At 43.0% G+C, this 18,670-nt stretch overlaps 1 protein-coding gene across 5 annotated transcripts in view; it reads left to right on the top strand.

Moving 5' to 3' along the window:
- Window positions 1-18,670, top strand: part of nell1.S (neural EGFL like 1 S homeolog) — a 328,272-nt gene that overhangs the window by 244,081 nt on the left and 65,521 nt on the right. For 4 of the 5 annotated variants that reach the window (XM_041591299.1, XM_018260318.2, XM_018260317.2 and 1 more), the window contains 1 exon segment: window positions 18,120-18,215. The exons of the other annotated variant lie outside the window; for it this stretch is intronic. In XM_041591299.1, coding sequence (XP_041447233.1) covers window positions 18,120-18,215 — 96 coding nt within the window. 5 annotated transcript variants of the gene reach the window in all.

Genomic DNA, 18,670 nt, shown 5'->3' with positions numbered 1-18,670 from the left:
GAAATCACCAGCCAGGATGACTGGAAGGGAAGTGTGCAGAAAAGGTCTCACTTCAACTAGCAGGGCCCTCCTGGCTGCCATAGACTGCGGCCCATAGATGTTTATAAGACGGAAACGACTTCCACTTATTGTGACATCCAGTAGCAAACAACGGCCCACCTGGATCTCAAGCAAACGGTGTACTGTAATATTGAGGCCACCCCGAAACAGTATTGCTACTCCCCACATGGTTCCTCTGCTATAGACCAGAAGGAAGGCCCATGTCGCCAATCAGCTCTTGCCTTTCTAAGATCTGCCTGGGTAGTGAGTCGGTTTCCTGAAGGAAAAAACCTCAGCATCTGAGTTTGCTAAACTTTCGAATGCCATGAATCTTGTACGAGGCAATCTCACACTGCAAACATTAGAGGTCAAGAATCTTATTGTAGGCTGCACCATCATGAATGCTTGTGAGGATGTTTTTTCTTACCCAAACCTACAGCCTCCTCCCCATATCGCTTGACTTGAGGACCACAGCGAGATCTCATTCCATCCTCAAGACAAACACTCTCTCCGTCCTGATCACTGGAATGTTTTGCACCTACACCTTTCTTCCTGACAGTCTGGTCACTCCCTTCCCTTCCTCTTTTTTTTAAAGGGAGTTGGATTTCCATTTCTTCTGTATTTCCCTGTTCTAGTTCGCTCTCTTCTTCTCTCTCTATTTTCTGTAGTTCCTCCTGCTACTCTCTTTCAGCTCTGTCTCCCCAGGTCTCAGACTCCTTCTCCAAAACCACAAATTTGTTTTTGGTGTAATTAAGAATGACGTAGCAGAACCTTCCCCTGGGTCTAACAAGTCAGCCTGCATTTTGGTTTTATTTTTGTGTTGACTGTCTGCCAGCCATTCTCATCCTTTTTACCTTCCTTGTTGGTATTGCTTCTCACTGCTTTCCCACTTATCTCTCTGACTGGTTTTGGGTTCTCCTTTCTGCTTGTTCTTACTGCTTTCCCACTTATCTCTCTGACTGGTTTTGGGTTTTCCTTTCTGTCTGGTTTTGGGTTCTCCTTTCTGTCTGGTTTTGGGTTCTCCTTTCTGTTTGTTCTCACTGTTTTCTCCACAGGTTTCTTTGGAACAGTACTACTCTGTGAGTCCCTCACTTCTGTTTCACTTTCCTCACTGGTCTCTCTTTCTGGTGTTACAAAATCCTTCCTCATCTCCTTGTCAATCTCTGGGAAAAGGGTGACTATATTATGGTAGGCCTCAGGGCAACTCCTATGCACGTGTCCCATTCGATTACAGAGATTGCACCTGACATTTACACATGCATCTGCAACATGACCAATTGCATTACATAGGGCGCACCTCAGGACTGCACATGACCTGGCCAAATGGTTACTTGCTCCACATTTATAGCACCTACGGGGCTGCCCAGCATAAAAACAGGTACCTCGTTCTTTCCCAATGAAAAAAGAATTGGGCAGGTGCTGTGGAACGTTACCTGTGATGTTTAACTTAACCTGGGTTTTCCAGACTCCTGCCCAAACCCCATCCTCATCAAAAACCTTAACTAGAGGTGTAAGGACTGTACATTGCCTGCGCAACCATATGAGAATGTCTTCCTGAGGAATGGCGTCATTCTTTGTTACAATTGTGATGTTTTTTGTCTCAGGCTTTGTCATAGGGATTACCACAAATTGTTCCCAATTTTGGTTACCTGCCCTTTTTTGCATATTATAGATACGCCAAAAATTTTCAAGTGCTTCCTGAAGCTTAAAAGTGACATCAAAATCGGTTTCAGTTTGTGCTATAACAGCTGATAAATCCCCAGGCCTGAAACCCATACTATCCAGTATGACTGTTCTTACAAGAAACCTTCTAGATGGAACTTGTTCTTTCTCTCCATCCCATTTAATTTTTACCCAATGTTTCCTCTTAAAGGGTTGGTTATCATGGGACACATCTGGGGTTGCAAAGAGCCTTCGCTTTCCCCAAAAACTGTTTGCAGTTTCCATCCACCCCTCCTACCTGAATAGATTCTACCTCCACTCTCTGCTGTACCTGATCTGACTGACTCTCTATATGACAACTTGCTCCACCTCTACCCCTGCCTCCTGAGTCACAGACTCTTCCGCTGCATTCTCTTGTTCAGGCTGCACAACCGCACTCTCTCTCACTTCTGTTTGCTCAGCCGCACTCTCTCTCACTTCTGTTTGCTCAGCCGCACTCTCTCTCACTTCTGCCTCTTCAGCTTGACTCTCTCTCACTTCCATCTGCTCACACTCATTCCCATCTGTGACAGGTGTTACACTCTCAGCCACACTCTCAGCCACACTCTCAGCCACTTCATTCTGAACACACAAAAGAGATTCTTGAGCCGCCACTTCCATTTTGTCTTCAGATTCTGGGCCACTCTCAGCTGCTTTATGGGAGACCTTCTTGCCCTCTGTTTGGTTCCGTGCCGGACACTTGGATCTTCTGATGGTCTCACTGCTGCTTTAGGCAACTCTGGAAAGTCCTGATCAGATGAGATTTCATAGGCGGCTTGAGACGAATCCTCATACCGTAGCTTAGGTCTTGTGCTGGTTTGTGGCAGATTCACCTTGAAGCTTTTCTGTTCTTTTTTCTTCTTTTCTTGCTCCTGAATCTCCTTCTCATCAAAAGTCATGTTCTGCCAATTGACTCTGTCACCTCGTCGTTGCTGCTGCCGCGGGGAGGCAATGGTTTTGCAAACTCTGGTTCACTTTCAGAAGTGGCCGGACTGTTGGAGGTACTGGATCGGGTCTGGCGCCGCCCAGTATCAGGATGTGGATACGCTGCTTTATAACCAGAACGCATTGACTCAAACCTTTGCTTGTTCTGATAGATTTCTTTCCACGGCCCGACTTTCCCATACAGTTGGTTTATTCGCTGGTCAATGCTGCTCATTTCATCAAACAAACTGTCTTTCTTTCTCCTGTGAAGCTCAGTTTCCTTCCCATCAGAAAAGGATACGAGGTTATTCAGACACTTTATGGATATCTGCAGTTTTTTCTTTTCATTTTGTAATGTTTGCAGCTCCTTTAAGGCTTCTGCAACCTCCTCAGCAGTGATTGGCTCGTCTTTGCCTTTAATCTTGCCTTTGCATGGAATGGCTCCTTTGCTTGGCTTTGCCACTGTTGCTTTAAATGTTGGCTCCTCCCCCTTCTTCCTCACAAGCTGTTCCTCCTGCACATTCTCTCCCCCTGGTGATTGAGCTGTAACATTGGCTGCACCTGCACAGGTGAGAGGCTCAGTTTGACTGACAGAAGCCTTTGTGATGTCATTGCCCGACGCCCCCAACTCCTTGTGCAGTGTTTGGCCGGCGCCATCTTGGATTCCCCATGCTGAGACTGCAGGTCTGCTGCAACTGTCAGTTCACTTGGCTTCCCAGACTCTCCCAGCTCCACAACACAGACACCTCCCTCCCCAGGGGCCACAGACTCCAACTCCATGTGCATCACAGGGTCTGACAGGGCGGGATCACTGTGTGTTTGGGGTGCAATAAACTTGTGCATTTTATCAGCAGGTTTGTCAGCTGTTTCTTTCTTTTGCAGGGTTTTACTTTCAGTGTCAGTGCATTTACTTAACTCACTCACTGCTGTAACCTGCAGCTGCTGCTGTTTATTCTCTGCACACACAGGGTCACATTCAGGCTTTTGCTCTTTCTTCTTACCTTGTTTCCCTGGGGGTAATGCAGGATTCAGCTTGGATTCTTCCTGGGGGGGTTTCTCAGTGGGAGCCCCACGCCGGCTTCCAACTTCCTGGGCCCGAGCCACTTGTACATTCCTTTGCTTTTGTTTTCTGATTTCAGCCAGACTTTTCTCCATCTCCTCATCATTCTCACTGCTGTTTCTCCTCCTTGATCTGGGGGTTCCCAAAGAAGAGGAGCGTAGCTTTGGCCTTGTATGTTCAGCCGGAAGGCTAGGCCCCAAAGCCTGGGCCTCGCTTTGTCTGGTAGCCCGACCAGCCCTAGCAGGGCCTGGGCTTGTTCCGGACATTGCAGAGCTCTCTGACACACGACTGCTTGCAATGTGGATCAGATAGGATCTGTGCAGCCACTGGGACAGAATGCTCTGTTATACAGATAGCGGAAATCTCAGATGCCATAAAGCAGGGCAGGACTGAGGATCTGTGCAGCCACTGGGACAGAATGCTCTGTTATACAGATAGCGGAAATCTCAGATGCCATAAAGCAGGGCAGGACTGCTGCTTCCAATGGGGATCAGATAGGATCTGTGCAGCGACTGGGACAGAGTGTTCTGTTATACAGATAGCTAGAATCTCAGCTGCCATAAAGCAGGGCAGGACTGATGCTTCCAATGGGGATCAGATAGGATCTGTGCAGCCACTGGGACAGAATGGTCTGTTATACAGATAGCTAAAATCTCAGCTGCCATAAAGCAGGACAGTCTCCTGGATAATTGATGGCACAAACCAAGTTTGTGTATCCTGCCTAATGAACCCTGTTGCCCACCTAGACTGTACATTGAGAGGGACTATTGATGGGCGAATTTATTCGACAGACGTAAATTTGCGGCGAATTTGCGTGATTCGCCGCCAGCGAATAAATTCGAATTTTTCGAAAAAACTGACGCCGGCGTACAAAACAGGCGCCGGCATCAAAAACGAGACGCCGGCGCCGTTTCGCAAATTTTGCGCAAAATTCGTGAATTTTTCGGCGAAGCGGCGCAAATTCGCCCATCACTAAGAGGGACATTTAATTACAGAAGCCCCTCAATAATGGCCCCACATTTAGCTTCCCTTGTTTTGCATCTGTCGGAGTCGCCGTTGCATCTGTTGCATCTTGTCACTGGGAGGAAGGAGACAGCTGATAAATATGCCGCTAATAAAACTGTCACTCAGTGACAGAGCCGTAATCTCGCTACCGAACAGCAGGTTCGTGTCTCACAATAAACATCTTCCCATGAAAATTATCATTTTCTGACATGGACTGAGTTTAGAATGGATTTTATGTATCTTAAAGGGCAAGTGCAACTTGATATTGACTGAGCATTAGGAAACTATTATGGCACTGGGGTGGGGGGTGAATCCTTTAGGGTGACTGGGTAGGGGGTCTAGTGGACAGATGGACTGTGTGTCCCTTCTTCAGGTTTTATTTAAAGGGGTGGTTCACCTTTAAGTTAACTTTTAATATGTAATAGAAAGGCCAAGTCTTCATTAAATTTTTTTTATAATTTTTAAAATAATTTGCCTTCTTCTTCTGACTCTTTCCAGCTTTGAAATGGAGGTCACTGATCCCATCTAAAAGAACAAATGCTCTTTACAAATGTATTGTTATTGCTACTTTTTATTATTGATCTTTCTATTCGGTCCCTCTCATATTCATATTCTAGTCTCTTATTCCAATCAATGCATGGTTACTAGGGTAACTTGGACCCTAGCGATGAGATCCTTGCAATTGCAAACTGGAGAGCTGCTGAATAAAAACCCAAAAAAACCCAAATAGCGATGAGCGAAAAATTTGCAAAATTATTAGTCAAGAGAAGTAAACATTTTTTTTATGCATAACAATTTTTTAGGCGCCACAATTTTTTCTCACTCCGAATGCATTATGCGTTTTTTTTTATGGTGACTTTTTTGTCTCTGTGACAATTTCATCTTGGTTTTTTTGCCGTGGATTTTTGCCGCAGTTTTGCAAGGTTTCTAGATGGAAATATTAACTACCACAAATAATCCAAAAACAAAGACCAATTGCAAAATGTTTCAGAATATCCCTCTCTACAACATTGTAACGAGACCCTGAAGTTGACATTGTACGTGGATCCTGAGATCCTACAGCCGATACATTGTAACAGAATCATGTAGCCGATACATTGTACCGAGATCTTGAAGACAATACATTGTAACGAGACCCCCAGAATCTGATACATTGTAACGGGATCCTATAGCAGATACATTGTAACGAGATCCTATAGCCGATACATTGTAACAAAATCCTGTAGCCGATACATTTTACAGAGATCCTGAAGCCGATACATTGTAACGAGATCATATAGCCGATATAATGTACAGAGATCCTGAAGCCTATACAATGTTATGGGCTACTGAAGCCGATACAATGTAAAGGGATACTGAAGCTGATATAGTGTAAGGGGTCCTGAAGCTGATACAGTGTAACAAGCAATAACAATGACACATGGGGAATGAATGGATGTTGGGAAGTTGCTCACATTGACAGATTCTTTGGGTGTGGTTCCCCTTTAAACTGAGGATTCAGTGAGGCTGGGGTGCAATGTGACAGGGCTGATCTATAGAGAATGAGGGTCTTTATCCGCTAAATTGCTCTGTGTCACTTCCGCACAATGGGATGAGCAGGTGCCATGAAATCCTTAATGCTAATGGTTTGTTGCTCTATACTGATGGCTGCACTTAAGGCATGATATCTGCCGCCAAGGGTAATTACCTGTCAGATAATGCTCTGGGGCGGAGCTAAGGCATAATTAAGAGGGCACTTTAAGATTTAAATGGTTGCATCCTTAATGGAGCGTCACTCTATTGCCGAGCACAGCAAACTTGTTAATCATAATGGGCCGCTGTCCTGGAGTTCTCTGGGATGGGGTTGCCACGGCAACAGTGGTATCTTTAACCTCGTTGCCTGTAAAGATGCTCAGGAGAACAGTGAGAGAGTCGGCGCAGAGACTGACAAACTGGGAAATGGAGCCTGACAAGAGCATAATACTCCCCATGTTTATAGTTAAATGGGACTGACAGGCCTATTACCTGCCTACACTCAGGTTCAGAGCAACACTGGATCCTGGATTTGGGGTTTTTCTTCTATCTATCTGTCATCTATCTGTCTGTCTGTCTGTCTTCTATCTATCTGTCATCTATGTATGGTCTATCTCATCCATTTATCAATCAACGTATGATCTCTCTGTTATTGGCAATAGAATGCTGATGCTGAGTCTGATTAACCAGGGATTATGTATCTGTATTGTATTAACAGAGGTTTGTTTCCACGAATAACACTGAGCCTCCAGGCCAGGCATTAATTAGTGTTATAATTAGCGAGGGCATCTGACGCAGATGAGAAGAAAATGTCCTTCAGCTGAAAGAAGAAATGATTCCGGGTTCCAGTTGTTGAGAGAGAAAGTTTAGCCGGTGCAACTCCTAGTAACCAGCATCTGAGTGAATACATTAGGATTTTTTATCATAGTGGGGTACCCGAGAGACCAGTGTCGCTTTAATTTCCAGATAACAACCACTGTCTTTATCCTGTCACTTTCCCTTCCACCGGCAGATTGTCAGATTATTCCTAATACTTCTCTATGTGTTGCTTTTGTCTTAATCCCATGTCCCTCTTTATCATCCCATTTCATTCTCCCCACAATATTTATTTTTTTTCTAACACCTTGTCAGCATTCTCTCTTTATTTTTTATATTTTCCCACAATACATTGACTTTTCCATGACTTGAGTGAATGCCATTAAGGAGGAGATTTGGGGTGAGTGCTTATTTGTGCCCTGGGTACCCCTGGAACTATAGCAGGGTGACTGTTAACCCAATGTTTCTATATGTCTGTAACTTTATGAGCTAGGTGGACCCAGCCTGAAGGCCAGTTAGTGGGGGATTTGGGGTGAGTGCTTATTTGTGCCCTGGGTACCCCTGGAACTGTAGCAGGGTGACTGATACCCCAATGTTTCTATATATCTGTAACCATGTTATGAGGTAAGGGGGCTCAGCCTGAAGGCCAGTTAGGAGGAGATTTGGGGTGAGTGCTTATTTGTGCCCTGGGTACCCCTGGAACTGTAGCAGGGTGACTGATACCCCAATGTTTCTATATATCTGTAACCATGTTATGAGGTAAGGGGGCTCAGCCTGAAGGACAGTTAGTAGGAGATTTGGGGTGAGTGCTTATTTGTGTCCTGGGTATCCCTGGAACTATAGCAGGGTGACTGGTATCCCAATGTTTCTATATATCTGTAACATTGTTATGCGCTAAGGGGGCCCAGCCTGAAGGCCAGTTATGGGGAGATTTGGGGTGAGTGCTTATTTGTGCCCTGGGTACCCCTGGAACTATAGCAGGGTGACTGTTACCCCAATGTTCCTATATACGTGTATCTGTTACCTGTCTCTCTTGTGTTTCTGTCTCACTGGAATTTTTCAAAATTAGTTTTGAAATCTTGTCTATTAATGGCAAATAATTCAGTTTCACCTCCTGAAACAGTGAAATGATTTCATAGAAATGCTGTCAGTTGGGGGGTATCATGTTCCGAGCCCGGTATATTGATATCTGACTTACACATATCTATATCTATTCCATGCTCTATATGTGCAGTTCTGATTAGAGGACATGCTTAACGGCTGCAGAAACAGTTGAATGGGGGGATAAGAGAGCGGCCGGTTGAGTGTGTAATTACAGCCATGGGCAGGTTGGTGTAGATGGAGCCAACTCGTTGGCCGGCGCTCGTGAGATGAACTGTACACACACACACCAGTTGGTGCAGTCAAAATGATCTGTGTCCAAGAAGCAAAATGAAAACACTCGCTGGAAGGTGCCATGATGCCTGTTCTAATCTGTAAATAAAGGAAAGGGGAATATATTTATCCTACTGTGACACAGATTAGCAAAAGGCTATAGAAAATCTAATGGGGGGGTAGTACAAGCTTTGGGGGTAATTCATATATGGCCTGGTCTTGAAAAGACACTTTCCTTTATACAGAACCTTCTTTCTTGTAAGTGTTAACCCTGTTAACCCCTATTTTAATTGCCTGCCATTTCTGTTTGAATTTATTCTGTCGTTGCATCATCTCCCTGTGTTTAATAACGAACCCATTTAACCTTTCACACAGGCTTTAAATTGTTTCTGTGTCTTTTGTTTCATGACATGCATTTGCCATGCAGTGATATATTGTGGATGTGCAGTGTGGTTGTGTGCGCCCCTCTTCCATTAACCTTTTCTATTTCTTCCTCTCAGTCATCTGCGCATATGAATAATATCAGTATGTATTAACCTGTGTGTGTTTAACCCATCATATACATACCTTAAACCGTTCTCTAAAGGCTGGCGCACCCCTTATTCAATATTGTACCAGCATCTGGTACTTGGGTTGTGCGACTACCATCTTGCTGCCTGTTCGTGGTAACACACCAGAACACATGGTAAAATAAATACAGTGTTAATTTAATCTATAAAACCCCACAACACACAGCAGATTGAATACAGTGCCAATCCCATGTATAATACCACAGAATCCACAGCAGGATAAATAAAGGGCCAATTCCATGTATAATACCCCAAAAGCCACAGCAGGATAAATAAAGGGCCAATTCAATGTATAATACCCCAGAACACATAGCGAGATAAATACAGTGCCAATCCCATGTATAATACCCCAGAACCCACAGCAGGATAAATACAGTGCCAATTCCATGTATAATACCCCAGAACCCACAGCAGGATAAATAAAGGGCCAATTTCATGTATAATACCCCAGAACCCACAGCAGGATAAATACAGTGCCAATTTCATGTATAATACCCCAGAACCCACAGCAGGATAAATAAAGGGCCAATTCCATGTATAATACCCCAGAACAAATAGCGAGATAACTAGGGTGACAATTCCATGTATAATACTCCGGAACCCACCGAGGGATAAATACAGTGCCAATTCCATATATAATACCCCAGAAGCCACAGCAGGATAAATAATGGGCCAATTACATGTATAATACCCCAGAACACATAGCGAGATAAATACAGTGCCAATCCCATGTATAATACCCCCAGAACACACAGCAGGATAAATACAGTGCCAATCCCATGTATAATACCCCAGAACAAATAGCGAGATAAGTAGGGTGACAATTCCATGTATAATAATCCGGAACCCACCGAGGGATAAATACAGTGCCAATTCCATATATAATACCCCAGAACCCACAGCAGGATAAATAATGGGCCAATTCCATGTATAATACCCCAGAACACATAGCGAGATAAATACAGTGCCAATCCCATGTATAATACCCCAGAACCCACAGCAGGATAAATACAGTGCCAATTCCATGTATAATACCCCCAGAACCCACAGCAGGATAAATACAGTGCCAATTCCATGTATAATACCCCAGAAGCCACAACAGGATAAATAAAGCGCCAATTCCATGTATAATACCCCGGAACCCACAGCGGGATAAATACAGTGTTAATCCAATAAAATCCCAAAACACGTCAGGATAAATACAGCACCAATTACGTGGATAATACCCTGGAACACACATTGCGTTAACATTGTCGTGCGTCAAAATAATTTTGATGCCCATTGACTTCAATGCATTTCGAAAATTTTTAGCCGGGACAAATTCGCCCATCACTAATAGGAAATCTTGATAACTTGACAGATTTAACAGTCCATACATGCCTGTGATCATGAGTCCTTATATTCCAATTTATCTCAATTCCACAGTGGGGTTAAATCAGCTACTGATTTACAGTATATAGATATTAAAAGCACCGGCAGATACAAAGGATTTCTAAGTCTCTTTCTTTGATACCAATTCATTTTGTGGCAAGAATTTCATCAATAAATATTGACTGAATCCTCAAACCAATCGCTTGTGTAACACAATGTTCCTTTCTTCATAATGACTTCTGTACAAAAGGAACCGCAACTTTTATACTGATATTTAACATCAAAGCCAAATGGGGAGTCTTAAGTGTAGCTTTCCTGTTTTAATTGCTTGGGCTTTAATGGACACTCTCTAATAACAGCAATGATTTATTCCTTATCATTATAATTAAATATAATTAGCATTATTCACAGAGGTCTAAAGACTGTCATGTAGAGCTTACAAACTGGTGCATAGCAGCTCCCTCCCATATGTATAAATACAAATATACAGAGAAGGAATGTTCTGGGCACACAATAAGCTACACCCTCATACTGTACTGTCAATATTGCACCTCCCTCCTCCCAAATGTATAAATACAAATATACAGAGAAGGAATGTTCTGTGCATATGAAGACCTATATTTATATTTATTTAAGAGTAAATCACACAATGCACCTTTTTGTTTGGGGGACGCTGGCAGGTGCCTATTCACTCAGCTGGAAAGATATGTGACTGTTTTCCAGACATTATATTGTAAAGTGTTTTGCATTCTTGGAACCAATTTAAATTACTTTAAATCCCAGTAGTCTGCATGTGTTATATGGGGCTACAGCAATTCTATTCCTCTGTGAAACAGATTTATTGCACACGGTAGATACACGGAAGCTGCCGCGTTACAATCCATTTGCTGTTCCTCCCCTGCTATTTCCCATCTCGCTGATCCTCCAGAGATGTCAGGGACCTTGATTTAGTGTCCTGCTGTTTTCACCACTCTGGGATTACTTTCCATTTCAAAATGGTGGGAGAATCTCGAATCTGTCACCGGCCAATCAGGAAGGCACAGCAGCCCCCGCGGTGCCGAGTTCTGACTCACGGCGAGATAACTTTTGTAGCGGGTCCTGCTATTCTCATATCACTCCCTTGTAGCGTATCATTTGCACACATTTCCTTTATTTGCATTAGTCAGAATGTTTGTGACAAAACTACCGGTGTGTAAATCAGAGAAGCACAGTCGGAGCACACAGTTAACTGAAGCAGGAGAGACAATTTCTCTTTCAGCCCAAGTTACACAACAGCTGTGTGTCTGACTTCTACTCAATTCAATCCCCTGTGTTCTAGGTCTACAAAACACAAGTGGGCAAGGGGCAAAGTAGAAAGAAACAGATGCATTGTGCTCAGTTTTGTGTCAGGCAAAATGAGCCTTAGTGGAGCCCAGGCCTCGAGTCTATATGACAAATCATTTAGCCACATTAATTAACCTAAAAATGTCGTAAAAGAAGCAAATCTGAATAAAAAGTATTGACATAGTGACCCCAATAGCATGGCCATTCTCATTTCTTGTTATGAAGACAGATAATGGTCAGTGAAGGAGCTTTCAAGTATTCTATTGGGCACCTCCTCCAAACTATGGTAGCTGTGGTAGTCTTACATGTTCCCTAATCCCACCCTCTTTTTCTTTGGCCGATATCAACTTGCTAGATATTCATCTGTTGGGTTTGTGAAAGATGTGGGTCACCTTACCTTGGGATTAAGACGCTGTAGGTCAAGCAAAACCTTGAGCGTTTTCAGTCATTATAGACCATCCTAGTTTAGTACTATTATCTCTTTAGTTTCTTTAACTTATTTCCTATCTTGCCAGCCAATTCAGTGGGGCTCATTTTTAAACATTGGGAACATTTGCACCTGGGGCAACCAATCAGATGCTTGCTTTCAGTGCTCAGTCTGCAGATAGTTGAAAAAAAGCTAATCACTGATTTGTTGCTATGGGTTACTATCTAGGTACAAATTTGCCCACTGTTTATAAATGAGCCCCAGTGACTTTTTTGGCAGCCAAAATGACCATTGTCAAACATTGGAAAGCTTTGGCCATTGTCATTTCTCATTATCAAGATGGATAATGGTCAGTGACGGAGCTTTCAAGTATTCTATCGGGCCCCTTCTCCGATGGTAGTCGTGGTAGTCCTACATGTTCCCTAATCACTGAGATCCCACCCTCTTTTGCTTTGGTCAACATCAACCTGTTCGATAACCATCTGTTGGGTTTTGGAGAAATGTGGGTCATCCTATCTTGGCTGAGACCCTGTAGGTCAAGCAAAACCTTGAGCATTTTCAGCCAATGTAGACTATCCTAGTTCAGTACCATTATCTTTTTCGTTTTTTTTCTTTTACTTCTTTATTATCTTCCCAGTCATTTTGATGACATTTATCTTTGAAGCTTGTATTCCAACTTCCAACTTGATCAAAGGACAACTGTATAATTGACATCTCCCATGAGACTCCATGAGTCTCCGTTGTTTAATAATTGCTGAACAAGATGTCAAAGGAGACCTCCTTCCCTCCTCCTCACCCATTACTCTTTCACACTCCCACACGAGGACTTTTCACGTGCTGCACCCATTCCCTTGAATTCCCTCAACCGTTAGACTCTCCAGACCAGGGGTCCCCAAACCTTTTTGAACTTGTGAGCCACAATCAATTGTAAAAAGAGCAACACAAGAATGAAAAAGGGGGTGATTCCAATTAAGGGCTGTGATTGGCTATTTGATAGTCCCTATGTAGACCGGCAGCCTACAGGAAGGTGTTTTTGGTGTTTTTAATGCAACCAAAACTTGTCCTCAAACCAGGAATTCAAAAATAGCACATGCTTTGAGGCCACTGGGAGCAACATCCTTGGGGTTGGTAAACAATATGTTGTACCAGAGCCACTGGTTCAGAATCATTGCTCCAAACCTTCAAACATTCACAAAAATCTCCCCTCTTTACCCAGTTATAATCCAGTTATAATCTAAGCCCTCATCAACTCTATGACCTTCATATCCCTTTATTCCCTCATATTCATTAATTACAGGCTTTCTAAGCACCGAGCATTGATATCTTTCACAATCTTTTTGGGTTGAGAGTATTCCTTTAAGACACTGGTTTGATTTTCCTCTTTTGACCTAGTTTCTTCCAGTCGTTTCGCCTCCTCACTAAAAAAAAAAATATATATATATATATTATATATATATATATATATATATATATATATATATATATATCCAGTTGCTCAGAATGGCAAATGGTTCCATTATTCGTTTGCTTTGTGCGGGGAACTGCTTATTCCCAGAAACCCCTGGACGTGCCAGTAAAAACGTCCCTTTTGTCGAGAATTGCGAGCACACGGAGCGAAGATTCTATCATAAAAATTCAAGTCACAAAATATTACAATTGGAGAATGGGAGGGTTGCAATAAATCACAGAGAGGGGACACAAACCTTGGGCTTTCAAGTGAGAGTATAAAAATCTGCGGGAGAAAATATGTTACGTGTGAAATCAGAGGAAGGGCACCTGTCAGCAGCTCCAACCCAGACCTTTTCTTCTTTCTAAATGTGACTCCACTTATAAAAAAAGGACATTTTTGCATTTCTGCCATCAAATCTCCCAGGGTCTAAAATAAATCTGACAGCTGTTGACAACACTGAGAGGCCGGCAGTTGTTAAAAGAGCTAATGTGTGTTTTTCCCTCAGCCTTGATGTGACTTCTGGTTTCTTGACAAGAATAGAGTTCTTCACTCTTGAGCAGAACTTTCGACCACGGGAATATTACTCACCTGAATATCGGGCTTTTCCCAAAGTGATGATATACCAACTACTGTCTCCCAAGGTGTCCCATAAACTCATCTTTCTTTCCCTGGAATAAAAGGCCTTAATTACACCAGAGGTTCTTACTGGAGGGAAAAGTTCTTCCATTCCATTTAGTGGTGGAACTATAAGATCCTCATAGCAACATTTGTGTAAGGGACCCCAAACCTTGAAGATGATCCCACTCTGTGGATGTAACCCCCAAACTGGTAATTACAGTATGATCTGTATTTCACACATGCAGTCAGGAACCCCACTGGCCCCTTTATACTCCTGCACCCCCCAAACCTTGGGGATAATGATCTGTATCTAACACATACATTGTTATTGTAGCCAGGAACCCCATTGTCCTATTTATACTCCCACCCCATGCTTTGGGGAAAATGGGTCCCTACCCCACCAAATTCTCTGTATTTCTTGCCCCACCATTTACCCAAACCCTGTAAGGGTTTATGGGATCTGTTATCCGGATGCCCATTATGCAGAAAGCTCTGAATTACAGGAAGGCCACTTCCATTAGACTCCATTCTAATCAAATAATCCAATTTTTAAAAAATGATTGTCTTTTTCTCTATAATAATAAAACATTAGCTTGTATTTGATGCAAACGAAGATATTAATCCTTATTGGAGGCAAAATAATCCTGTTGGGTTTAATAAATGTTTAAATGATACTTAATACATTTAATGTATGGAGATCCAAATTATAGGAAGACCCCATATCCGGAAAACCCCAGGTCCTGAGCATTCTGGGTTACAGGTCATCTGTACTGCAATTTAAGTTGACTGTAATCAATAGTTCCTTTTAGAGAAATCAATTTAAGGATTATCCTGTTCTCCAAGTATTTTTTATTGGAGTTGACCATTATTTTTTAAACTAATTAATAATTGTACCTCCTATAAATATAATTTAAGATGGTGGTAGATGAGCAATTCACTAAGAATTCACCAAGTTGTCCTCCTTGCATTTGCGTCGGTCGTAGAAGAGTTTCTTTGGGCAGTCCATAACCAAATGAGCAGAACCTCAATGATTCTTCTTCTGAAGGGTTTCATAACTGCCACTTTACTTCCCCAACGAAATACTGGTGGATCAATATACTTACATATCAATCACATAGGGGGATCCAACGGTCAGCTGCCAGAAGCATAAATCCCTCGGTTTTAGTCTTGACCCAATCATTGAATACTTCATGACATTTTACTGTTGGTGCAGAGTGACTTTATCGGCAAGCAAGTGTCACAGGATTTCTAAAGCCATCACACGTCGGCAGCTCCAGAGCATTCTACTCTCATTCTTTATAGATGGAGGAGAGCTTCTAAAAGCACATTTTTGCATCTTGGTCTTCTAAATTCCCAGGGCTTAACGCACAGCTGACAGACGTTTGCTGACAGCCTTCAGATCGCTGCACTCGCTTTATGACAACCTAATGCATTTTTATCATAAGCAGCTCCTTAACTCCTTGTGTCATGAGAAGAATCGAAGTTCCTAAGAAGCCTTGCGACCTGCAAATAACCTTTTTTATCCCGTATCCTGAGCCACGTGTGCCTTGATATCCCACTAACCTGCACTGGCTTCCACTCTTGGAACCCAGTTGGGTTGATGAGTTCTTATGGGAAAGGGTCTACTCAATGATAAGTTCATTCAGCAACTCAGTTTTTCCCATGGATACTGATATATAGCTGTTTTTTAGTGTAATTCCACAATAATGTTGTGAAGACTTCTATAGGCTTCTGTAGTTCCCTCCCACCGGTCAAGACAACTTTTCTTGCCCTTTTCCTCCAGGAATCCAAATGTCACTGCTTAATTCTTTTCCAAACAATTGGTTTAGAAACAGTTATATTCTTTTGTTTTATTGTAGCAGAGCATTTGATTGTGTTTCATTTTCGTTGTTGTTGAGTTTCAGCCCATAGGCTAAGAATCGATGCCTTATGGCTGACCTGATGCAATAGGCTGTTGGGTGGTTGATTTAAAAAACCTAGAGCTATGGTTGACAAGGTAAGAAAAGAAACTCCCTTATTTTTGGCATATCCCCTTCCATCAGAGTCTTTTTCCATTGCACTTGCTCAAAGTCTTTAATCTCAAAGTTGTTTTAAAAAAACGGTCAATGCTCTTTAAACATTTTGATTCATGAGGTTCCATCTCTTCTGTTCAGGAGGCTCCGTTCAATCCGACATTGGATCCCGTGGGGGCAACTGGCATGTTTAAATAACAGCTGCGCCACTACAAATGATCTGTTTTTAATGTTGATGTTTCCACAGTGATCTCACCAAGCTGGTTATAATTAAAATATACGGCTTGCCCGCTCTCTCCCTCTCTCTCTGCGTATATATAGATTTATGCAGTGATGTAGTTAAGTATTGGCAGAATCATGCGATTTAACCCTTTATAAGCATATATGAGTCTACATTCTCCTTTACTTATATAGGGACTGCCTATTTCCCTGTGCATATTCATCATTCGTATTGATCCCTGGCCAGTGGAGCTTACAATCCATGGTTCCTGTCATGCACACTGTTGATCAGGAGCAAATTACTCTCCCAGTGTGCATTTGGACTGTGGGAGGGATATCAGAAAACCCTGAGAAAACCTACTGACTCTGGTTGGAATAGAACCCAGGATAAAACAGCTACAAGGCAGCAGGACTAACCAATATGCCATCATGCCGACATATCATGGTGTTTAAAACCACACCCCAGTGCAATATTAATCTCTCTAGTATAATACTGAAGATAGCCTGTAAATTGGCTCTGTATTTTAAATGCTGTACCGACATAGAGGTTTAGCAGCCCTATAACAGTAATGATCCAGGCCTTCAAAGTTGTCTCTAGCAGCTCCCCATTTTGGATCTTGCGAGTCAGTGGCACTGCACATGCTCAGTGGGCAGCTGTTGGGAAGCCAAGCTTTGGCAGCACAGGAAATCATCAAACCTATAGCAGAACGTTAGGTTCATCTGTTGTAGAAGCTAAATGCTACAGGGCTGATTATGATGCAGGCTGCACTGAGTTCTATACTGCCATATAATGTGACTGAATTAATTGTACTGCCTTGTATTGTGCCTGTTATATTGTATATACACTGTATATTGGGAGTGGGTTCCTAAGCTCAGGTTGGTGACAACAGCCTCTGTAACTGATAGGGTATTGGACAGACAACTGTCTTTCTGTCAGAGAAAGAGAGAGACCCATATAGGGGTGCCCTAGATTTTAGTGCATTCACATGACAGTACATGAAGAATCATTTTCCATAATGCACCTCTACAAATACCTATGTGCCCCTTGGTAGAAATCCTATAGGGAATCAGGAGAAATAGAACGTTCCCATAAGATTAAAGCGGAATGGATGCAATTGAGTTTTGGTTACCATTCCCAGCAGTCATGGGTATCTCAGCTTTCACAATGGTGACCGTGAGAAAGCTGAATCTGTTACCATTGGGCAAGGGCCACAAATAACCTAGCACATATTAAGACCAATGCATGAGTCTGCAATTGTGCCACTGCACCCCAACAAACCCCAAATAATGTTTATACAGAGGCCGAAATCCATGGAGAGCAGAAAGGGGCATCATATATCTCCTGTCTCGTTACAGCTAGGGGGTTTAGTATCAATAGCCCACTCATCTCGTCAATAGAAACATCCAATAAAGAAAGCTTTAAGCTACAGAATAAATAAGAACACAAAGATGAATAGGGGCTTGGGAAGCAACAATGGAGGGGCAGTTCCTACAGTTATTTCTGAGCACCGGGTGTGGGGATGAGGTGCCATAAATAAGCCAACTGTAATTAATTCTGCTGTTCACAAAGTAACTTGGAGGGAGGGAAATAATGGATATACAGTAATTCTTCTGATTTCTTGTATGTTCGACAGCCCCTGAGTATTAACCCTAAAATCTCTGCATGTATATTAAATTGGCTCCTTTTTCTCTCTCGCAGCTTTTTGTGCGGAGGGGTGCCGGTATGGCGGAACTTGTGTAGCACCCAATAAATGCCTCTGCCCATCTGGATTCACTGGGAGCCTCTGCGAAAAAGGTAACATTGAAAGGAGTCTTTAGTGGGTGGGTGTCAGGGAACCGGGAGTTCCCTCTGGGGAGTAGTCCGGATTTAGGAGGAAGCCCCTCAGGAGGGATCAGGATCGTGGTATCCAGGGATTTAGCAGAAGGGGTAATAGAGTTCAGGCAACAGGTCAAAAGGCAGGCAGAATATAAGCAGAGTCCAAAGTCCAGGCAGGGGGTCAACAACAAGAGATCAATCAAGAATATACTCAGGGATAACAGGAACAGCAACAGGGAACCCAGGAATCTATTCAGGAACAAGATCCTATTTTCGGGCGCCATCTTGGCGCCTCAGGCGTCCTTTTAAAGGGGATTTTTGGCGCCCTTGCGTCGGCGTCAGCACGTCTGCGACCGACGCGCTGCGCCTGCGTCCGTCGCGTCGTTGTGATGTCTTCGCGCCTGCGCACTTGCGCGCAGGCGTCTCTGCGCCGG

This window comes from Xenopus laevis, chromosome 4S, assembly GCF_017654675.1.
Source record: "Xenopus laevis strain J_2021 chromosome 4S, Xenopus_laevis_v10.1, whole genome shotgun sequence".
Classification (NCBI taxonomy): Eukaryota; Metazoa; Chordata; class Amphibia; order Anura; family Pipidae; genus Xenopus; species Xenopus laevis.
This window is presented reverse-complemented; position numbering and strand designations above follow the sequence as displayed.